The sequence below is a fragment of the Schistocerca americana genome, chromosome 2 (assembly GCF_021461395.2).
Source record: "Schistocerca americana isolate TAMUIC-IGC-003095 chromosome 2, iqSchAmer2.1, whole genome shotgun sequence".
NCBI classification, from domain to species: Eukaryota; Metazoa; Arthropoda; class Insecta; order Orthoptera; family Acrididae; genus Schistocerca; species Schistocerca americana.
The window spans coordinates 509,998,939-510,024,302 of NC_060120.1; the positions used below are offsets into that span (position 1 = coordinate 509,998,939).

General features: G+C 41.6%; 1 protein-coding gene across 1 annotated transcript in view; it reads left to right on the forward strand.

Moving 5' to 3' along the window:
• LOC124594136 (leucine-rich repeat-containing protein 15-like) overlaps positions 1-20,481 on the forward strand; it is a 107,751-nt gene extending 87,270 nt beyond the window's left edge. The window contains exons 6-7 of the mRNA XM_047132493.1: positions 12,119-12,665; positions 20,216-20,481. Coding sequence (XP_046988449.1) covers positions 12,119-12,665; positions 20,216-20,481 — 813 coding nt within the window. The remainder of the gene's footprint in view (positions 1-12,118; positions 12,666-20,215) is intronic.
• Positions 20,482-25,364: the final 4,883 nt, after the last annotated feature.

Here is a 25,364-nt window from a genome sequence, read left to right on the forward strand (position 1 = left end):
TCTCTGTCCATCTCTTCATCCCCCTGTCAATCTCCTCCTCTTTCCTTTCTTTTTCTATCTCCTCTTCTCCCCTTTCTCTGTCCATTTCCCGCAGTCCTGAGAACAGACAAACCAGAAGAACAAGTTATGTAGGAGTTGCTATTGGCTTACATTTAAGAAATCTGCATGGAATTATCATATCACAAGCAGCATTATAAATGTAAGTAGCAGGGTAAAACGCCATTACACCGTCCATAACATTCTCATTTTAAACCTTCAGGTAAAATGTGTTATATTCAGCCTGAAACGAACAAAAGGGCAAAAAAATAAATTAAGTACGGACCAACGAGTAAGATACTATTTATTTAGAAGGAAGGGTAATTAATTGGGGGTACCACGCTATTTTTGGTATCAATTGAAACAGAGACTTTCACTATTGTAATTTTTTTAAATTCAGATTTTACATGGAGATTTTAAAATTTTTTTGTTCTGGGCGATACAGAGGTGCCGTACACTGCTAGTTGCATTTATTTTACCGTAATGTTAATAGTAACTTGTTAAGGGTATCAGTGGCAACGATAGTTAAGCTACCGAAACTGGTAATCACTGTGTAAAATTTTTTTAATGTTGAAAGTGACTGAGACAACACATAAAAGAATTCCCAAAATTTTTAAAAGTTTCCTAGAAAGTTTTTAAAATATTTGTAATTTTGTATTTCGTTATCTAGAATATAACTGAAAAACTGAATTCCCATTGGTGCACATGTTGCCGAGAGCTAATTACTTATACAGCCTCATGGTAGTGTGCAAACGGTAGCTTTCGATACAAAGAAAATTTGTTTATTGTGACATGTTAAAACTCTACATATTTTCTCAGAAATGAATTTTCCTTTCAGAACAATAATCAGAAAAGAGAGAAAGTTTAGAGTGTGGTGTGAAATCGGGCACTGACTTTTATTAGACAGGTTTTGACTACAGAATGCAGATTCGAATGGATGTGGATGGTAGTAATTGTGCAGAGATTAAGAGATTTGCACAAAATAGACTAGTGTGGAAAGCTGCCTCAGACCATTCGGATCATAAAAACTGTAACAATTTACGTCAGACGCAAAATATTTTTTAGTACGGGAGCATGGTTTGAATCCATTGTTCTTGCATATACAAGTACGTTCATTGTCTTAACCATTGCGCCACTTCACTCGGTACTAACGATAATGTTAGAAGATCTTATTTTTCAGAACAATGGTACAAGATACTTCCGTACTGCTGCCATTTAAACAATTAAAAGGAATAATTTGAAAGATGCAGTTTTCTCGAATATTCAGAGCCTAACAGCGCTACTTCAGAAAGACTCTAAAGGTGTCCTAGGGCAGCACGAAAAGTTGCACAGTGAACTGTTATTTCGTGGCCCCGTCGTGATTCGTCTGCTAAGGCGAAAAGAAAAGAGATATCCAATGTTGAAAGAACGAAACGGAAAGAGAGCAAAGTAGTTGAAGTTCGCGCGAAAACTTCCGTCCCCTTTATTAAAAACGGATTACAGCTCCTGAAACAAAAAACTGATTAAAGTGAATTAAATGCCGGAATTACAAGCCGTGTAGAACTCTTTCGACAAGTTTCTCCTGCTGGTTCCAGCTCTGACTCTTAAAGAGCCAGCTGTAATCGAAGGCAATTTCAGTCAGAAGGCTAACTACAACGATTTACATCCACGATTTCCGCTTAGTGCAAACGCAAACAATGTTCTGTGGGAAAACGGGGTTAATGGCACAGTGCCAAGCATAATAGTTATGGTTTTCTATCACGGAACACGAACCGTTGAAGGGAGAAAATAAAAGTCTGCTACCACTATTCCTCGTCAATTTCTGTATAAAGAGGAATCCAATAGGAAAACGGTCCTTTATTACATATCTACGTGCAAACGTAACTGTCACTCGCAAAAGCTACATTGGTCACAATTTCTGATAAGACAAAATGGCTCTGGAAGAAACGGGGATACTACCTGTCATGTTTTTCAGTGTACTGCTTCAACAAATTTCGAATTAATTATATCAAGGTAATATGGAAGAACAATCGCTGGAATTTTTCACTATTTGGTATGTTATCTCTATGTGAGTTTCCCATCGTTTTTTTTGTTTTAGTATAACTCATATAGAATGAATTTCTTGTTTCTTGTTAAATGTCACTTACATAATTAGTTTCACTACTCCTCAGCAAAAAAATGGCTGGTGTATGGCCTGAATTTTAACAGCATTTCGAATATACGTAACCATCGCTACATATCTACGCATTCATGTTGTATTTCATGATGTCTGATACGCCATTTAAATTTTCATATGACAATCTGGCCAAAAAAGAAATATTTGAAACGCATCGCTGGAATCTAATTTCAGTGTAAGAACTGGCATTGACAATGACACGCTTCCGAACCGTGTAACGCTAACGACAGAAAAGGAACTGGTACGTAGTTACTTAATACCTGTTTATTTATCCTTTAAATCTAAAAGGGGTGGAAGGGGTGACATAATAAAGTGAACATTTCAGTTCCAATGGGTTTATTAGCTACCCACAACAATCACATAAAATTTGACAGGCGCCACTCGGGCAAGATTATTTAAGAGACTTATATTACATAAAATCATAAGCATATTAATAAATCATCTCCTATAAACATTGAGGACCACCGGTCAGGCAAAATATTTAAGAATCTCTCATTACATAAAATCATGAACAAGTTCATAAATCATCTCCCACGATCTCCCACCAAAATTGACAGAACCCACTAAGGCTGAATTTTATTATAACTTCAACAAACAACTCTAGCTAAGACATTATTGAAGACCTTTTCAATTTCAACTTTAACACGAATAATTAAAACATATTTATTAAACGTAAGCTGGGCAATCTTGCAGGGTGAACCAGAAATTATTCAAATACCCATTGACTTGTAAGATGGACGTTTCGGGCATAGAAAGTTAGAACTCTGTACAATGATAAATGTGTAACAACTAAAGCAAGGTCCATGCTTGTAAAGCCGAAGTTTAACCATGAACAGTGGAACCGAATGATGAAATAATACTTCGAACCAAGACGTGGTCCGTTTGCAACCCCACGTCGACTAGGCCACCAAAATGTGAACCAAGCAAATGCTACCGAAGAGGAACACACGAGCTCAGGCGAAGTCCACCGCCCGTAAGCCAAACTTGTAATCTAAACGGAAGCACAGTGCTTCGGTTGCCCACTGTCTCAGCTCACTGAAAAACAGACCACACCGGATATCAGGAGGCAGAATAAGTTTCCTTAACTTTGACATTCAAGATTGACCAGTAAATTAACTCTATAAAATCAAGGCTAAACAACAACTAATTTCATTCGCAACTGCTTCTTTTAAGTGAAACTGTTCTTGATAAACAAACACTAAGAAAGGGAAATGAATTGTCTCCCGAGAACCCACACTCACTAGAACTTTATGACACACATCTGCAAATACATCAGTATTATGCTGTAGCAAAGCACACTCTTAGTAAGAGGCCTCAAATGAGTTCGAACAAACATAACATCACACGTCTTGCAACGTATTACTGTACCAAGAGCGATAACAAACACAGTTAACTAAGCGCTCTTAGTAATTGGGGTACGTAACTGGGTGTCTTGATGCTTGGGCGATTTTGCGAGAAGGTCAGACCATCACTTCACGAGACCATAACAGCGTGTCTCTCCAAGGAAGCGGGCACATGCACTGCTCACGAGGTTGCCGGAGAACGCACTACCGCCGACTCCAGTACAACCACGTGACAACCACCACCCCGCCACAGGCACGCCGTTTTCGCCACTGTCCGCCAGCCAATCGCCGACTACCGCACCGCCGCGTTCCGCTCTCAAAGCGTTCTGCTCTCTCACTCTACTCGCGATCGGCACTCCCTTACATCTCGAGTCGGCCCAAGCCCAAAGACAAACTCCTGCACTAGGAAATCGATCGTCCTCATGTCAGAGATACGACTGGCGCCAGTCCCGCCACGGCTCAGGAACTTTTCTTACGCTGACTGAGAACAGTCATGCGTTAGCTGCACATAATGTGACAAGGTAGGCGCACATCAGTGCATGTTGAACAAGCTGTATTTTGACATACGGGGTGGTTCTAATTAAGCTGTCACTACGTGACCCAGTGTAGACAGAGAACTATTTACCGTCTGGGTACCCATCTTTAGAGGAATGACGTTCAGGTTGTGCTCTGCAGGATATGCATTGTTAGCAGTGTTAGTGTCATGGCCTGCCATTAGGCGCCGGTACTGGAACGACGCCATAGGGTTAAACATCAGTGTGCATTACAGTTGCAGACAGAAAAAAAGGGTCCGGATAAAGTGGTCAGGGCTTTACTCGTAAACATGTTTTATCAAAACAACAGCAATAGTTCTGCTATTCTTCGCGGATATCGAAATGTTAAAGGAATACGGAGAGGTCCTGTTACCGCTGGGGCTCAAGGACTTGAATCTAAAGTCGAATTAACGGGTGACAACTGCTCCTGGAAATGGCCGACGGGCAGTTGTGCTACAAATTGTTGAAGAAGTTAATGTTGGCATTGTTTAGAATGCTGGGTGTAATTTGCGATCTTCAGACGGTGAACGAGCCGTGTCACAACAGCTGAACACTCCATGATCCACTGTTCGAAAAATGCCACGAACAATTGTGAAATGGTATCTGCAGTGGGCTTCACAGCTGTCGTGGATGCAGATGGTCGTCACATTGAGTAACGTTCGTAATCTGGGTCCTAAACATAGTATGCAATTAACAAATGTTTCTCTCTCATGTGGAAATTAAATTGGGGTGCTTTAAGTGGTTTATTCGTTAATTCTCGTCCGCATCTCCTCCACAAAGTTTCATTCTCCTGCAATCACAGTTTTTCATGGAAGCCCTCTCAAGTAGCGAAAGTTTAATTATAATCATCCCGTCTTTAAACAACTAGAGAATACAGGCACTAAGGTATTTGTAACTGGGACGGAGATGTCATGGCAACAACTTAAATTCGTTCCAGTTACCCATTTGAAAACAAGGTATATGGAGACTTTTCTTCAGTTATAAGGCAAATTTTGCAGCTGGAAATCCCCTGAAGAGCTCGCAGATATTCTTAATTGGCGAACTTTTTTCACTAAGATACTGCAAAGACATCCGAGCTTTACAATGGTCCTACAGTTCTAACATACCTTCTTGCCCATTAGTACCAAACAAAGTATAACACGAGAAGCCCACTGTCACAAATGATTATTATGGTTTGATTCTTGTAGTACTTTCAGGTCTTTAAGGCATTTCTCTGTACAACAATTTAAATGAATGAATTTATATGTTGATAATAACAATTACATGATGTTGTGCAGTCAACTTGTGTAAAATGTGACATTATCTCTACGTTCAGGGTGCACGTATTTCGACATACGAGGCCGTCTATTTTGGTCTATTTGAGAGCTACTTCTGGCTTACAGTCGTCCAAAACCACAGACTGTAAGAGCCTGTACTAAGAACTATCTCAGCTCAACACTTAAAACTCCCATCTTTGCAAAGATCAGAAGATTCTTGAGGGTGATGGCAACTGTCATCGTGTGGAGGCACATAGCTAAAAGAATAAAAATTAAAAAATTAAAAAACAGAAACAATAATTTGTACAGCATGAGGCAGCAATATAGGTGAATATACTCATGCTGAATGACGTTCCGATGCACCGAATTAAAGCCTTCTAAACTTAGGGATTTTACTGATCACACGAGGTTTGCGAGGAATGTCCGCGTATCTCATGCATCATACCTCTATGAACAACGACGCATTGTACCTTATGCGGAAATTTCTAGCAACCATTCGGTCACTAATTGCTGTAAACTCTTAACCAGCGTATAACGTAGGTACCAGCCTCTCCCAGACGAATTGACTATCTGATCTTCATAGCCTGTGGTGTCAGTAACCCACATAGTGGACGGATGTGTAACAAGAATACAAACTTTAGGGCTGTCACCTTCTTTTATTTTGAATCGACAGTCTTCTGACTGGTTTGATGCAGTCCGCCATGAATTATTCTTCTGCGTCAACGTCTTCATCTCGGAAAGTAGCAGCGTACGTCCTCAGTTCAGTTAACTTCTAGATATATTCCAATGTTTGCCCCTACAATATTTAATTTTCTGACGCGTTAACACTTGTCCTGTCATCCTGACCCTTCTTCTTGGTAATGTTTTCCCTGTTCCTTTCTACGCTAAGTTTTCGAAGAACCTCCACGTTTCTTATCAGCGCATCTGATTTTCAACATTTTCTGTATCATTACATTCCAAACGTTTCAATTCTCTTCTGTTACGGTCACTATATGAATTCGGAAACTATTCCGCTACTTCTCTTCAGAATTCATTCACTGCTGAAAATTCTTAGAAGTACCTGACACAGTGTAGCATTATTATCCACTGACCACACTAGAGACATATGAAATACCGACGAACCATTTTGTCTTGTAATATTTTGGGCACTAAAACGAAGAATTCCCATTATTCTTAGCCGAATAATTGTAATTGTCACTGATATGAACGCGATTACTTCCCAACCCGGCAGACAAGTTTCAAAACATGTTCCTATTGTGAGGTGCATACATTTTCAGAAAACCTGCTTGCCTTTTATGTAAAAACTTCGCAAGATTTTTTTACTCGTTAAGTACACTGGGGAATGCAACGCAATCGAATGAAGTCAACTGATGCTAAAGCTATTGCAGCAGACAATGAGACGATGAAGGTAATAGGCGAGTTTTGTCATTTAGACAATAAAACTACTGACGACGGCGGAAGCTAACAGGATATAAAGTACAGGCCGACAGCAAATACAAAAACTTCTCCATTCTTCTGATCTTGTAGCACCACGTTTCAAAGTCCTCGATTCCCTTATTGTCTATAGTGTTTGCTGTAAACATTATTTGGCTACAGGCAGCACGATGACGTTTTCGTGGCATGGCGGCTTGGTTGCTTCACACGTTTACACCACATTGAGCCTTCTGTCTGTGAGCATTCCTTGTTAAAGGGTAGACACAGTTGGTCCTTTGGTAGCTGTGGCGCTACGCTATCTGTTGGCGATCGACATTGAAACCTTTATCAGTACATCTGCTATCCCCCAGGTGCAATATGCCGTCATCGGGTCAAAATCGACGTCATCTTTCCAGGTGCACTAATTTTCATTTTCCAGCAGTGTGTTTAACATACTTCACACTATTTGCTCACATACTGGGTGATCAAAAAGTCAGTATAAATTTGAAAACTGAATAAATCACGGAATAATGTAGATAGAGAGGTACAAATTGACACACATGCTTGGAATGACATGGGGTTTTATTAGAACAAAAAAAAAAAAAAAATACAAAAGTTAAAAAAATGTCCGACAGAAGGCGCTTCATTTGATCAGAATAGAAATAATTAGCATAACAAAGTAATACAAAGCAAAGATGATGATCTTTACAGGAAATGCTCAATATGTCCACCGTTATTCCTCAACAATAGCTGTAGTCGAGAAATAATGTTGTAAACAGCACTGTAAAGCATGACCGGAGTTATGGTGAGGCATTGGCGTCGGATGTTGTCTTTCAGCTTCCCTAGAGATGTCGGTCGATCACGATACACTTGCGACTTCAGGTAACCCCAAAGCCAATAATCGCACGGACTGAGGTGTGGGGATCTGGGAGGCCAAGCATGACGAAAGTGGCGGCTGAGCACGCGATCATCACCAAAAGACGCGCGCAAGAGATCTTTCACGCGTCTAACAATATGGGGTGGAGCGCCATCCTGCATAAACATCGTACGTTCCAGCAGGTGTTTATCAGCCAGGCTGTGGATAATGCGATTCTGTAACATATCGGCGTACCTCTCACCCGTCACGGTAGCAGTTACAAAACCAGAATTACGAAGAAAAAAGGCCCAATAGCGGTAGATGTGGTAAATCCAACCCATACCGTGACTTTTTTGTCGCGCAATGGGGTTTCACGACAGTTCTAGGATTTTCGGTAGCCCAAATTCTGCAGTTGTGGGCGTGAACTGTCTCAGCAGCATTACGCCTTGTGCTCGGTCGGCCAGTAAGGGGTCTATCGTTTAAACAACCCGTGGCTTCAAACTTCGAAATCATTCTCGCCACGGCTGCATTTGTCAACCGACCTTTACCCGTTCTCTCTCTCATTACAGCTCCTTTTATACGTGATTGTCATGCGCAGTCACTGACGTTTTGCTGTCCAGCACCATCTGTCGGACATTTTGTGAACTTCGTTTTTTTTTTTTTTTTTGTTCTAATAAAACCCCATGTCATTCCAAGCATGTGTGTCAATTTTTACCTCTCTATCTTCATTATTCCGTGGTTTATTAAGTTTTCAAATTTATCACCCGGTATTTCACCTGTGTGTCTAGCGAATTTCGCCATGCAGTTTCATTTCAAGCAGCTCAAAGTTTATCACGTCGTACTTTCTAAATTATGTGTCGTACTATTACAGAATTTTACAGGCACATCCAGTGGCCACTGTTATCGAAGTGTGCCATGAATATAGTTAGTAGCGAATAAGTAATAAATTTTAATCTGATGGTTGATGTGGCAGGCACCTGAGGGTTTTTAACGTCATATCTGCCGAACTATGTCTCGCACAGTGATATAATTTTGATGCTACATTAAAACGATATGCTTCATGTGGCAGTTTTACTGTAATTCAGATTTCATCATTTTTTGTGATTGTCAGCTAAAAAAAGTTGCATAATGGTTTGAAATTACGTGAAAATTTGGTTGCAAGTCACTAAGTGCTGTGATTCTCAAATAGAGGATGAATGAGGTGTGGGTATTCAAGTGTCGTGTGTGACACTGATTTTTCACCCTCTCCTCCACCTCTTCCGTAGGAAGGCTGTTCTTATCTGCACAGGGGTACTGTACAGACAGGAAGTGATACGTGTACGAAGTGTGGTTGAAATTGGTCCAGTGCTTTGGGAGGAGTACATCCACTTTTACGAGAGGCATTCAGTAATTAAAGTGACAAACTGGTCTGGAAAAAGAGTAAGTATTTTTACAAAACAATACTTCTTCTACTTGTCAACATAATGTCCTTGAACATTTATGCACTTGTTCCAACGGACTACAAGCGTTTTTATTCCGGCTGCAAAGAACTCTGTATCTTGATGTTTGAATCAATTTCCCACAAACTTTTTGACGCCCTCGTTGTCCTGGAACCTCTTCCCACGTAATACCTCTTTCAGTGCACCAAACAAATGGAAATCACTAGGTGCTAAACCAGGACTGTAAGGGGGATGAGGCAGTACTTCCCAGCCCATTTTGTTGATAGTTTCACGGGTTAGATGAGCAATATGAGTATGTGCGTTGTCTTGCTGGAGAATCACACCTCTTTTCGGAGATCCACGACGTCTCTCTCTCATGGCTGGCTTCACCTTGTTTAAAAGCAGGTCTGAATAGCATTGGCTGTTCATTGTATGTTGCTCTTCGAGATAATAATAAAAAGCTGGACTTTCAGCATACCAAAACACCGTCAACATGACTTTTCCTGCTGATGCATTGGTTTTGAATTTTTTCTTGGTAGGTGAGTTGGTGCGCTTCCATTCCCTGCTTTGTCTTTTTGATTCTGGCTCATAATAGTGAACCTTAGTTTCATCACAAGATAAAATTTTGTTGAGGAAAAGCTCACCTTCAGTTTCATAATGTTCCTTTAGCTCTGTGCAGACTCTAAACCTTGTTTCCTTGTGTAGCCGCATCAACTCCTTTGGGACCCATCTTGCACATGCTTTGCAGGACTTCGGCTCGTTATAGATAATGTTATGAACTGTACCAGTATTGACTTGAACCTTATCAACTACCAATTCCACAGTCACATGGCGGAAGGCACTAATAATGTCATCAATTCGACTCTCAAGTGAGGGAGTTAAAAATGCAACTGGTCAGCCACAACAGTGTTCGTCAGTCACCGAGCTGCGACGATCTTTGAATCGCTGTACCCACTTGGAAGAATTTGCACGATTCATATAACCTTAACCATACACTTTAGACATTCTACAGTGTATATTCCCTGGTTTCTCGCCTTCAGCAAGTAAAAAACGAATAACAGAACGTTACTCAAGTAATGAGGACGTGTCAAGCGGACTGGCCATCTTGAAACGTATGTTTGAGGTTATAAACAGACCAATGCTGATGCATCAGCTGATCAGGGCTCATCCCTGTGACGCCAACTTAAAGCCTTAAAAGTACTTATTTGCCCTACTAACAGTTTTTCCCGAGACCAATTTCTCTCTTTAACTATTGAATGACCCTCTATAAGTTGGCTGTTTAGGTTTTTATGTTGGTAACGTCACGTAGCGCTCTGTATGAAAATCAGTGGCTGTGCTATGTGCAGTCTGTGGCTGTTTGGCATTGTTGGAATATTCGCTATTATAGAGTTGGGCAGTTGGATATGAACAGCGCGTGGCATTGCGCAGTTGGAGGTGAGCCGCCCGCTGTGGTGGATGTGGGGAGAGAGATGGCAGAATTTTGAGAGCGGACGATCTGGACGTGCGTCCATCAGAAAGAGTAAATTTGTAATACTGTATATCATGAACTGATATATATATATATATATATATATATATATATATATATATATATATATATATATATATATATACAGGGTGTTACAAAAAGGTACGGCGAAACTTTCAGGAAACATTCCTCACACACAAATAAAGAAAAGATGTTATGTGGACATGTGTCCGGAAATGCTTAATTTCCATGTTAGAGCACATTTTAGTTTCGTCAGTATGTTCTTCCACCTACTCTCAATGGAGCACGTTATCATGATTTCATACGAGATACTCTACCTGTACTGCTAGAACATGTGCCTTTACAAGTACGACACAACATGTGGTTCATGCACGATAGAGCTCCTGCACATTTCAGTCGAAGTGTTCGTACGCTTCTCAACAACAGATTCGGTGACCGATGGATTGGTAAAGGCGAACCAATTCCATGGCCTCCACGCTCTCCTGACCTCAACCCTCTTGACTTTCATTTATGGGGGTATTTGAAAGCTCTTGTCTACACAACCCCGCTACCAAATGTAAAGACTCTTCGTACTCGTATTGTGGACGGCTGAGATGCAATACGCCATTCTCCAGGGCTGCATCAACGCATCAGGGATTCCATGCGACGGAGGGTCGATGCATGTATCCACGATAACGGAGGACATTTTGAAGATTTCCTGTAACAAAGTGTTTGAAGTCACGCTGGTACGTTCTGCTGCTGTGTGTTTCCATTCCATGATTAATGTCATTTGAAGAGAACTAATAAAATGAGCTCTAACATGGAAAGTAAGCGTTTCCGGACAGATGTCCACACAACATATTTTCTTTCTTTGTGTGTGGGGAATGTTTCCTGAAAGTTTGGCCGTACCTTTTTGTAACACCCTGTGTATACATGATGAGTTTTGAATATAATTAAGGTAAATACATTGTTTGTTCTCTATCAAAATCTTTCATTTGCTAAGTATGCCTATCAGTAGTTAGTGCCTTCAGTAGTTAGTATCTTTTATTTAGCTCGCAGTATTGGCGCTCGCTGTATTGCAGTAGTTCGAGTAACGAAGATTTTTGTGAGGAAAGTGATTGATAAAAGGTGTAGGTTATTGTTAGTCACGGCGACTTAAGGATTATTGAAAGTCAGATTGCGTTGCGCTAAAAAATATTGTGTGTCAGTTTAGGGATGATCAGAATAAGTAAAGAGAGAAATGTCTGAGTACGTTCAGTTCTGCTCAGCTGTTTGAAAATCAAATATGGTTCAAATGGGTCTGAGCACTATGGGACTTAACTGCTGAGGTCATCAGTCCCCTAGAACTTATAACTACTTAAACCTAACTAACCTAAGGGCATCACACTCATCCATGCCAGAGGCAGAATTCGAACCTGCGACAGTAGCGGTGGCGCGGCTCCAGACTGTAGCGCCTAGAACCGCTCGGCTACTCCGTCCGGCGAAAATCAAATAACGTAAGAGGTTTATCAGCACAGTAATTCATTAATTTTTTCAAGAGGATGTTTCACCTTTTATTATAGGTACAGATTTTGTACATGTATGTAAACTGTTAGTGTGTTAATATTGGTTAAAAGCACCGCGCGTACCGGTGGTTGCAGGAGCTGCCGAACCTGCAGAACCTGTCGATCGCGCACCTGCAGCTGCAGTCGGTGCCCGCGGTGGTGGGCGCGCTGGCGCAGCTGCGGCGCCTGAACGCCTCGGGCAACCGGCTGACGCAGTTGCCGGCGCCGGCGCCGCTGCCCGCGGCGCTGCTGGAGCTGGACGTGTCGCACAACCTGCTGCGGGGCGTGCACGAGGGCGCGGTGGCGCGGCTGCTGCAGCTGCGGCGGCTGCGCGCCCACGGCAACCCCTGGGTGTGCGACGCGTGCCACGCGCCCGCGCTGCTGCGCCTGCAGGCGCCGGCCGACGGCCCGCTGGCGGCGGAGGGAGCGGGCCAGTGCGCCGCCCCCGCCGCCCTGCGCGGCCGCCGCCTGCCCGAGGTGGCGCGCCTCCACGCGCTGCCGCCCTGCGCCGCCGACGCCGACTACGACGGCGGCGGCGTCCCCGACGTGACCGGCGCGGGCTCCGCCGGCGTGCTGCTCGGCGACGAGTCGCGGCTCGGCTTCATCGCCGTCGGCGGCGCCGTGCTGCTGCTGCTACTCACGGGTACGTCACCACCCTCACTTACTGGTCCCCACTGAAACGAAAGATATATACAAATGTCTTTCTTTATCAGGGGTACACACTAAGTAGAGCGTGGGAGACGGCTTTGCATGTTGTTGTTGTGGTCTTCAGTCCTGAGACTGGTTTGATGCAGCTCTCCATGCTACTCTATCCTGTGCAAGCTTCTTCATCTCCCAGTACCTACTGCAACCTACATCCTTCTGTATCTGTTTAGTGTATTCATCTCTTGGTCTCCCTCTACGATTTTTACCCTCCACGCTGCCCTCCAGTACTAAATTGGTGATCCCTTGATGCCTCAGAACATGTCCTAACAACCGATCCCTTCTTCTAGTCAAGTTGTGCCGCAAACTCCTCTTCTCCCTAATTCTACTCAATACCTCATCATTAGTTATGTGATCTACCCACATAATCTTCAACATTCTTCTGTAGCACCACATTTGGAAAGCTTCTATTCTCTTCTTGTCTAAACTATTTATCGTCCATGTTTCACTTCCATACATGGCTACACTCCATACAAATACTTTCAGAAACGACTTCCTGACACTTAAATCAGTACTCGAAGTTAACAAATTTCTCTTCTTCAGAAACACTTTCCTTGCCATTGCCAGTCTACATTTTATACCCTCTCTACTTCGACCATCATCAGTTATTTTGCTCCCCAAATAGCAAATCTCCTTTACTACTTTAAGTGTCTCATTTCCTAATCTAATTCCCTCAGCATCACCCGAGTTAATTCGTCCATTATCCTCGATTTGCTTTTGTTGATGTTCATCTTATATCCTCCTTTCAAGACGCTATCCATTCCGTTCAACTGCCCTTCCAAGTCCATTGCTGTCTCTGACAGAATTACAATGTCATCGGCGAACCTCAAGGTTTTTATTTCTTCTCCATGGATTTTAATACCTACTCCGAATTTTTCTTTTGTTTCCTTCACTGCTTGCTCAATATACAGATTGAATAACATCGGGGAGAGGCTACAACCCTGTCTCACTCCCTTCCCAACAACTGCTTCCCTTTCATGACCCTCGACTCTTATAACTGCGATCTGGTTTCTGTACAAATTGTAAATAGCCTTACGCTCCCTGTAATTTACCCCAGCCACCTTCAGAATTTGAAAGAGAATATTCCAGTCAACATTGTCAAAAGCTTTGTGCAAATCTACAAATGCTAGAAACGTAGGTTTCCCTTTCCTTAATCCTTCTTCTAAGATAAGTCGTAGGGTCAGTATTGCCTCACGTGTTCCAATATTTCTACGGAATCCAAACTGATCTTCCCCGAGGTTGACTTCTGCCAGTTTTTACAGGGCTTTGGATATGGAAAGAAAACAAAGACGAATGCTAGACACTTGTAGCGAGGTGAGACCGGGAGTTCCGAGCGTAATTCCGTAACTGGTCCCGCGGCGAATAAGAGCTGCTGCTAGCTGCAGAAATCCTCTTCCAGGTATGCGCCCCTTGTATGACTGGTGTCAGGTGCGGCAGTCGTGCCCAAATAAGCTGTAAAGAGTGCCAGGCGCAGCAGTTAGAGGTCTTTTACTTCTGACAGTGGTGGCGGAGACTGCCATCGAAGGCTTGACTGTTTTATTTCGAATGACGTGGCTTGTAATCCGAGAAGATTTTAGCGTCCTGTTCAGAAAATATTCAAATGTGTGTGAAATCTTATGGGACTTAACTGCTAAGGTCATCAGTCCCTAAGCTTACACACTACTTAACCTAAATTATCCTAAGGACAAACACACACACACACACACACACCCATGCTCGAGGGAGGACTCGAACCTCCGCCGGCGGGACCAGCCGCACAGTCCATAACTGTAGCGCCTTAGACCTTTAGCGTCGTGAAAACAGCGCTTAACAAATGCTCTTTTATCACAGGATACATTGTCACGCTGATACAAATAATTATCGTCTCTGAAACGTTCCTCTATATTACACATTACATAATGTCATAAATGTGTTAATTTCCTTCCGCATTCAGAGGTTTATTAAGCGCAGTAGGGGACCACACCCTAACTGCAAGAAACCCCTGTATCGGAACACCACTTTCTCTTTACATCACTGACAGTACACGATGGCAGGTAACATTCTCCAGGCATTAGCTAAACGCTACCCCTTCCATCACACTGCCACTCTGTACAGCTTCGTTGCTCGCATTCCAGTCCGAATGACTAGTTTCCAGTCATCGGCTGCCCAGAGGCGCCACTCTTTACACCATCTGAAGTAATGATTTTACTTTTGTGTGGAGCCGCATTAAAATTGCTATACCGAGAAGAAATGCAGATGATAAACCGGTATTCATTGGACAAATGTATTATACTAGAACTGACATGTGATTACATTTTCACGCAATTTGCGTGCATAGATCCTGAAAAATCAGTACCTCTGCCCAAAATAACGGCCTTCATACGCCTGGACATTGAGACAAACAGAGCTTGAATGGCGTGTACATGTACAGCTGCCTATGCAGCTTCAACACGGTACCACAGTTCATCAAGAGTAGTGACTGGCGTATTGTGACGAGCCAGTTACTCGCCCACCATTGACCAGACGTTTTCAATTGGTGAGAGATGTCGGGAATGTGCTGGCCAGGGCAGCAGTCGAACATTTTCTGTATCCACAAAGTCCCGTACAGGACCTGCAACATGCGGTCATGCATTATCCTGCTGAAATGTAGGATTTCGCAGGGAACGAATTGAGGCTAGAGCCACGGGTCGTAACACATCTGAAATGTAACGTCCACTGTTCAAAGTGCCGTCAAAGTGAACAACAGGTGACCGAGACGTATAACCAATGCCACCTCATACCCTTACCCCGGTCGATACGCCAGTATGGCGATGACGAATACACGCTTCCAATGTGCGATCACCGCAATGTCGCCAAACACGGATGCGACCATCATGATGCTGTAAACAGAACTTGGATTCATCGGAAAAAATGACGTTTTGGCATTCGTGCACCCAGATTCGTCACTGAGTACACCATCGCAGGCGATCCCGCCTGTGATGCAGCGTCAAGGGTAACCGCAGCCATGGTCTCCGATCTGATAGTCCATGCTGCTCCAAACGTCGTCGAACTGCTCGTGCAGATGGATGTCTTGTAAACGTCCCCACTGGTTGACTCAGGGATCAAGACGTGGCTGCACGATCCTTTACAGCCATGCGGATAAGATGCCTGTCATCTCGACTGCTGGTGATACGAGGCCGTTGGGATCCAGCACGGCGTTCCGTATTACCCTCCTGAACTCACCGATTTCATATGCTGATAACAGTCATTGGATCTCGACCAACGCGAGCAGCAATGTCGCGATGCGATAAACCGCAATCGCAGTAGTCTACAATCCGACCTTTATCAAAGTCGGAAACGTGATGGTACGCATTTCTACACCTTACACGAGGCATCACAATAACGTTTCACCAGGCAACGCCGGTCGACTGCTGTTTATGTATGAGAAATCGGTTGGAAACTTTCCTCATGTCAGCACGTTGTAGATGTCGCCACCAGTGCCAACCCTCTGTGGATGCTCTGAAAAGCTAATCATTTGCGTATCACAGCATCTTCTTCCTGTCGATTATATTTCGCGTCTGTAGCACGTCATCTTCGTGGTGTAGCAATTTTAATGGCCAGTAGTGTACATTCCGACCTTAGGCCATTATCAACTGCTGCAGGTATTAAAAGTCATTGTACGTAGAACATACGTCATCGTGAAAACATGTATCTTCACTTACATAAACAAATTTTGTTAGAAGGAATGTGAGAACATTTGTGTAATAGGCTAATTTACTGGAAATTAGCCTATTACACTAATATTCTCACTCTAACTTTTGACAAAATTTTTGTGTATAACCGAAGATACATGTTTCCATTTATGTTCTGTGCTAGTCTAAAGGCTTTAAATGCTGTTAACAATTGGCAATGTGGAATGAAAACTTGTATACTCAAATGGCGGTTATACGTTTCAAAAACTATCTCAAATGTTGCTCACCATTGACTACAGACAAGTGTGGCGCAAGAGGAGCTGGTCGACCGATGATTGTTTCTAAGTCCTTAAATGCAGTCATCGTATTAGAACGACAGCTGATAGCTCTTTGGAACTCCTGACTGATGCCTTCCTCTGATTTCATGGGACTTCTTGCAACCACCCGTTTGAAATGCACGATGTGGATGTTCCATCAAAGTCCGAGTCCAGATTCACTTCACCAACAGTCGACGGCGCCAGCGTTAGAAGCCTTGAGACGCCCCTGATGGATCTGTCACTCAGATGACCTCCAATGACTAGTCCACGCTGAAAATCACCGAGCTCTCTTGGCCGACCCTATCTGGTGGTACTGCTCTTCCACCGACAGCATAATACCCCCTTCCTCCTCTTATAGACGCAGGTCCGCCTCACTTGACATCTAGTAGCCAAATCGGTATTACATAGAGATGACCGGATACTTCTGATGACATAGCGTACAGAAGCTAGTCATCAAATATACTGATGATCGCGGAAAAAGTTCCTTTTTCGATGGGACGGCACGATGCACATTTCTTTGACATGTTTTATATCTTTTCATGATGTGGCTTGCGCATATACGTCATATGGAAACTGTTGTTGGATTATTATCACACATCTGAAGATGGCATTAATATGTTGATACTGGTAAATTGAAGGTTTTTAGTAATTACGCGATCTTAACATAATAAACTGACATTGTTATTGCTTCTATCAGACTAGATTTACTTACAACACTTTCCCATTTCTGTCTCTTATGAGTCATCGTCAGAATTTAAAAAACGCAGAAGAGACGAAAGTCAGAGTTACTATTAAATACCGGAAACTGAAGGGTTAAACCTAAAGAGAAATATTAAAAATATATCCTGCATCTCCTTATTATAAAAGTAACACGTGAGACGGTCGCTTAGTGCCTATCTCGGTCATTTGATGTCAACTGCCTTTCTTACTCAAGAGAAACAAAGAATCCATGTTTGTGTAGCAGTCGTGTGAGCATTTTTGGCTTAAATAGGACGCTATTTTTTGTATCTAGAAGTATATTAAACGGCAGTTTAGGGTATTTTAAGAAACTAAGGCAAATGGTTACTGGCACTACGGGGTCCATTGGTTGGGTAAAATAACTTAATGATTTTGTTAACTACTGTAATTAGGGTAGATATAGAGTTACAGAAACCAGGGAAACTTAGTATATGTAAAAGTGTGAATGTTAAAATAAAAGATACAAAATATTTTGCCATGAAAGGACCGTAAAACGTAGAATAAGTGTGTCTGTAATAGTCGTGGGTTTTTTACTTATGTTTCGTTCCTCTGATTTTTGTAATTTTGCTTGAAACCTTGTTACGAAAGTGAACAGATATGTAGATTTCGTTTTATCCGACTAATGGACCGCGCTGTGAAGCTAATAGATTTCACTTTTTTTATTACGGCTGAGTATGTTTAGAAACATGACAATTAATCATTACATCGTAGTTTTGTAGGCACAGGTTTGTTACTCAATACTACTTTCTCCAAGTGTTTATTTAGTATGCTCAAGCTATCTTCACCAGCTGTTGCATTTTAAAGGAACGATGGATGAGTAGCCACGGCAGCTGATGTCATGTGACAAGGATGGCTACTAGGTGACTGTTCGATAGGTTTCATTTGTAACAGTATACTGTGTATATTTTTATTTTTCTCTTTATCTTTCACATTCTTGAGTTGTAATGTTTAACAGAAAAGTTCTGTGTTATTCATTCTGTACATTTTACTTAAGATGGTGACTCTTAAGAGTGGAGTAAAAAAGTATTTTCAAAAACATGTAGACTGCTCCAATTTGATAATGTGCAATTTCGCTGTAAAAAGCTGAGTCTCTGGGTATGTATTAGTCCATACTGTCTCTCTGACCATCTCCTCTTTTCACACCTCTCTGTTCATCTTCTCCACTTCCTCTCTCGGTCCATCACCGCCACCCTCCACTCCATGACCGTCTGCTCCTATTTCCCTCTCTGTCCATCTCCTCCTCCGCCCCTCTGCCATCTACTCTTCCCTTCTCTGTGCATCAGCACCTTCTCCCTATTTCCATTGTCTCCTTCACCCTCTATTTCCCTCTCTTCACTATCTTTGTCTATCTGCTCCTCACCACAAAGTCATCTCCTGCTCCCTGCATTGGTGTCCATCTCCTCCTTCCCCCTTCGGATGTTCATATCCTCCTCCCTCCTTTCTCTGTCGATCTCCTCTTCTTTCCTTTCTCTGTCCATTCCCTCCTCTCCATCTCTCTGTCCATCTCCACCTCTTTCTTTTCTCTGTCCATCTCCTCCTCCTCCTTATCTCTCTGTCCATCTCCCCTTCCCACCTCTCTCTGTCTGTATCGTCTTCTTTCCTTTCTCTGTCCATGTCCTCTCCCCTCTGTCTGCCCATCTCCTACTCTTTCTCTGTCCTTTAACTTTTGCTCCTCTCTCTTACGACTCTTCCTCACATTTCTCACTTCCCACCTCTTCCTATTCTTGTCTCCGTCCACCTGCTCCTCTTTCCCTACCAACCCCCCCATCTCCCCCCTCTCTGTCTTTCCCTGTTCATATCCCCCTCCCCCTCTTTCTCTCCATCTCGTCCTCCTTCCTATCTGTCCTGATCTCCTCCTCCCCCTTCTCTGTCTGTCCACTTCCACCTCCGCCTTTATTTCTCCAAATTGTCATCGCCTCCTCAACAGAAAGTTCTGGTTCTTACGGCGACGGTGAGATAGTAAGTAATATGTGTACCAAATTTGCTTAAATCGATCCAGGCTTTTAGCAGGACCATTTTACCAATGACTTTGCCCACATGCGTACGCGTTCCATACATTTTACATATACCTAACGTACTATATACACGTATTTCACCTGTATCTCTACCAATGTCGCCATTCGTGCGGTGAATGTTTATGATCTCATATCACCTGAACCATGAATTATACAGTGACAGATTTTGGATATAGACCCAGCGATATCTGTCGATACTGTCTGTGAAATATATTGTGGATACAATTACTAGCAAACAAGTAGTAAGTTAAAACCTCCTGCTTAATGCGGCAGTTTTGCTACATAAACAGCGAAAAAGTAGCTAGTCATAAGATGTTTTTCTTTTATTAGTTCGGGGAAGGTGTCAACGATAAAAAGTTTTTTAAACGTTTGAAATTATGTGTAAGGGTTTCTGCATGTAACTAAGTGCTCACGTCTCACATACTGCTTGAATAAAATATAGGTCTTCGCGCATCGTCAGCTACACCGCTTTTCCATCGCTGTCGCTTTGATAGGTATTGGGGTTCCTAGTTCCACAGCGATTCTTTCCAGACAATAAGTAATAACTGCACCAAGTGTGTTTGAATCGGTCCAGTGATTTAGGTGGTGATGTGAATGATTCAGATATATGTAGATATTTACATAGGTGCAATCTTACATACTTTATTATAATATGTACGGATTATTTGAATTACATGTAAGTCCCTGGCATTCCTCCTACAGAGCTCGACCGCTCCACGTCGTCGTCTGGACGTTAAACACTTATTTTCCCCTCTTTCTGGGCTGTCGCAGGAGCGGTGCTGCTGGCGGGCCTGGCGTACACACGTCACCACGCGGCCCACTACTACACGCGCGAGGAGCGGCGCGCGGCGGCAGCGGCGGCCGCTGGCATCACCGACGTCGACGACGTCTTCGAGAACCCGGCGGCGCTGCACACCAACGGCGACGTCAAGTGCGCCCTGGTCGCCGCAGAGAAGCCGCTCGCCTCGGTCGCGACCATCAGTAAGGAAGCCGCCGCCGCAGCAGCAGCGGCCGGCATGCGCAACGGCACCGCCTGAGCGGTGCGCTTCAGCGACGTCCTGGAGACGCGCTGCTAGGCGGCCGCGCTAACAGTGCATCCTGTCACGGTCGCCACGCACAGTGGTCAGTGTTCTGTGCCCATAAACAATGTGCCTCTCACGAAGATCGTGGACTAGGTGCCATGCCACACACACACTGCGTATCTGGTAACTGGCGCTACGTCCGGTGAAGTGAAACGAGTGAATGAAGTGGTCGTCACCACTCATACCCGTGGAATTCAGCTGCTTTCGCCAGTGAAGTGCTAACACCATAGCGGTTCTGCGTCGTATATCGCGTGAATATTCGATCAAGTACCAGACTGATGATGCTTACAACAAAACCACTGAAAAGCGGCGTATGCAGACTGTTTGAATAGGTATATACAATACTTGTCCGTTTCAAAATGACATATTAAAACTCACCAACCACATAAGCAACGGATAATAACGTATCAGAGAAGAAATACCATCGTTACAACTAAACGACAACAGAAGATATTCTGCGATGGAGGTGATGTGTGTCTGATGCCTGAAACGCGTCTGTACCATAAGCTACTTTGTTGATGTTAATTCTAAATCTTAGAAAATTTTGGCAAGGTAAGGTAGATGTTTCGTTTCTGTGCAGCAATGCAGTGTTGGACCAAACAAACCGAAATGTTTGCAACATAGCCACTTTTTTAGTTAAAATCTACTCTGTATACTAGCTGATTCATTTGAATAGCACTTAGATGTACTTCTATCAGTATTGATACAATTCTACTACAAATTAATCAAACTTTTTGACGAGTGCACCAACAAATATCGGTGATGGCTGTTCCATTCTGGGTGTTTTTTATTTGAAGATAAGTCTCTGCTGCACGAACTGACTAATTGTAGTATGTTAGAGAAACATCTATGGGCTCTCCAAAGCTCATGACATCACTACAGGAAATATAGTAACTGTAGTAACTATATCTAAAGAGAGTTCTAATTACACTGACCTCTCACAGGCATTTTAATGGTTCAACTCCTCTTTGGGTCCATTAAATCACTATCTAACTTGGAAAATACTTTCACACCTCTGCGGGACCAGCAGCTCAAATGCGTAGCGGAGAGCATTTGCGTTAACAACAGCAGCTGGATATGAACTGATAGGAGACACATTTAGTCGATTGTACACTTTTGTTTGGTATCGCATCAAAGTAAAATGTCAGTTACAATGCTGAAATAACGACTATCTGAAGCTCTTATCTATATCCATTTACCAAAGGAAGCAAGCTCCACAATATCATGGGTGAACCTGAACAGATCTTCGAAGAGATGTAATTCGAGTCAGCCTGTGCCATGAAAAAGTGTGAATCGTTTATTATAACACTGCTGCTGAGAAACAGCTGTTCGACTGGATCGCCTAACTGTCATATAGTGTCAGCTTGCCACATTCAATCAGCTAACACACATATCGTGTAATTAATTATTAATAACATATATTTGCTACAGGATACAGTATTAATGGGTTTTCATATTTCACCTATTTGCTTTATATCAGTGTATTATTTCTATTTTAACATAAGTGCAATTGCTCTTAATTAATATTGAGTTTTTAAGTTTTATGACCTAGGTAGGCTTTGGACTGAACCCTTTTGATGGGACAAAAATGTTTCTGTTCTATATCTATATAAAACATTGATTGGACTTCAGTTTTTCAATACTGTTATTTGATATCCGTAACCAACATGCTAATTTTCTAGACAAGCATACAGTTTTTGTGGTATCTGTAACCACAATCGCTAATTTTATCGACAAGCATACAGTTTCTGTGGTAAGCAGAACCTCTTGGATTTTACAATAGCATTTTTAATAGTTCCCAGCTGTCAAACTGTTCATGGTAGCACCTGGCATCAGTTGGCCTCAAATGGCAATTGGTCTTTCATAAGTAGCAGTTTAATGCCAGTCTACCAAACAACAACGTGCATTGCCTAGATAATGAAACTTTATTGTTCAATGTTGCAATTCTTTTCGTAATAGTAATTGTGGATAGATTTTAGGCACTTTTTCTCTGATGGAGTTTCAGATCATACCGATGTTTGGAATGAGAAAAATGATGGTTACATTTGATATAATGATTTCCATCATCAGTTTCACACTTAAGATACTGTCCTGAAAACTGTTCATTCTTTGGCAGTTAAACTCGAATCAGCCATTGGCAGTGTTACTTACTGGTACTGGTTTAGGGGAAATTTGTGGCAGTATGAAACACTAACATAACTAGCAATATAAAAGACATACAGGAAGATTTGTAGTTACCAGAGTAATGGAACAGTGCTGAGGTGTTGGAAGTCAAGAACAATAACAACGTTTATGGATTTGATTGTGAAGAAACATGAACGAGCGCGGAAAAAGTACGTAGTTTACCTTGAACAGACATGTTTATAACAAATCAGAAAATGATGAATTTTCAAGTATTTTCTTCATGAAATGTGTACTGAAAGCGTAGAGCAGGAGGTGAAGTTTTATTACTTGTTGTTCGTTGAGCATAAATTTATCTTTGTATGAATGATATCACTGTCATATAACCAGTACAAGACTATCCATTCGCAAAGGAAGTGAACTCTTTCGGTGATTACATTTTTGGGCTTGCATGATTTGAGGGAGTAAGTAGTTACAGACTGTGTGTAAGTTGGTATACTACAATTTATATATATTTTTGTAAAAATTGTTTTGTAACCCAAATGAAGAAACGACTGTAAACAAAACTGTAATATCATTATTAAATATTTTGCAAATATACATAACTATTAAATCATGAAACATTTTAAAACGTTATTGGGAATTTTTGTGTAGTTTATTGAGGCACTTGGAGCCACCAGGGTGAATTTTCGGCATTCTTGTTGTGATTAACTCTCAAATAGTTATCAAGAGTTATGTGCTTATTTTTAATTAGAAATCAGTAATTTTGTACCAAATTAATATCAGAACTATGAGCACTCTACATAACATAGAGTCCATAACCCTCTTGGCACTCATGAAAGAAATATGCCCACATATTTTGCAACCCCAAGAAAAGCATGATATTTCCTAAAGAAGATATAAGTTACAGATGAATTCTATATACAGTCACAGTAATGAAATATATTTTAAACTAATGTAGTGTGCAACAGTGAAGACATTATTTTACTACCAAATAGATGTAAGTATGTAAATATGTGTGTGTGTGCGTATTTATTATTAGTAAGTCCTGAAAAGAAATATTTTATTACTCGAAAATGCCATGTATTTAACATTCTTTTGATCTTATTAAAATTGTTAAGAAATTCATATTTTATGACCATGAACCAATTTGTTGGAAAATCATCTAAATTGTTTAACATTGAAAACTGATTGTCAGAACTCTCACTGTGATTTTTGTTTGGAAATAAAAATACACTGGAGCATCCCTAAAGTATTGTGTACTATTTTCTTGTTCACACATAATGAAGACATTCATTTCATCAACATAAGTGAATGAGCAAATTATGTAAGAAATGCTGTTGGGACAATGGACTATAAAGTTTTTCTATTTCAGTGATATGTCTTAACGAATACGTGTAATATATATATATATATATATATATATATATATATATATATATATATATATATATATAATGTATGAAGACTGATTTCAGAATTTCACTGTCATCTTAAAGCTTTTCTACATATGACACTTCTATTGAATATTTAATTCCACTTTGTGGTGGTTGGCATCTATGGCTCTTTAGGTTAAATTGGGATGATCAAATTAGATGTTTATTAATTGAGAATTTATTTAGTACATGTATTTAGTATGACTGCAGCACTTTTAAACTTGGTAGGATGAAGTTTGCTACCTGCAGCGATGTGATGTGCATGAATTACAGCTGTATTTGTTTCTTCCTAAATTATTGTTTCCATGGTTGAATTTTATTACAGTTAACTACTACTAGTGCAAAAAACAATACCACTGACACGCTACTCTTATAGTTACATTCTTATAAGAAATTCGTACTGAACAAACTTATTGCACATTTTGTTTACAGTCTCAGGGGCCAAATTTACTGAAGGTGTGATGAAGCAAATTTAACGCATGAATTGGCCAGCAACAGACTTCAATTGGAATACGCAGTGCAATTAGTTATTGATGACGGGTGGTCATTTGGATATCATCGGAAACTCAGCTTCTGCACTTAGTTATCGAGAATGGACAATGCTGCGGGATATATTAAACCACCATCTCGAAACACAGCTATCTGTTTTGTGTAGTTGTTAGTCCTCCCAACAAGCTTCCTTCCACCCACGTATTTCGAACCTCCCATGCATCATAGTGTTTAGGATTACGTTACACATAACTATCTGTGATACCCTCGTCTCTTGCACACGCCATACAACAGCACAATCTTGCCATCTGTCTATGAGCTACTAGGAAATTCAACTACGTCTCACAGTGAATCCAAAAGTATTAGCTCTTAACCTCGCGTGCTGCTCATTAACAGATGGTCTCCAGCGCTGCAAGATTTCCCAAAGTAGAAACTTTCGCAAATAGCTTTCTTTCTTTGTTGCTTTCTTTCGGCTTTTATAAGAATATATTCGCTGCCGTTTTATCTATTCACAACTTTCGGTGGTGTTATCATCGTCGGATGTAGTTTTCTCCTGCACTGTCTAAGAAATTTTTGTTCCACCTCTCTTCTGGATCTTCTACAGAGTGTTTCTGTAATGCAGTACTAACTTTCAGTGGTTATGAAGATGAGCAAACAATAAAGTTACTAAGCAATTTAACTCAACTGTTAATTTATTAAAGATAAAATACTTCTGGGTAACAAAAAAGTAATACAACTTCGTCATATTTATACATCCCTCAGAAGCAACCTTAAGCAGCGCTCAAGCAATCA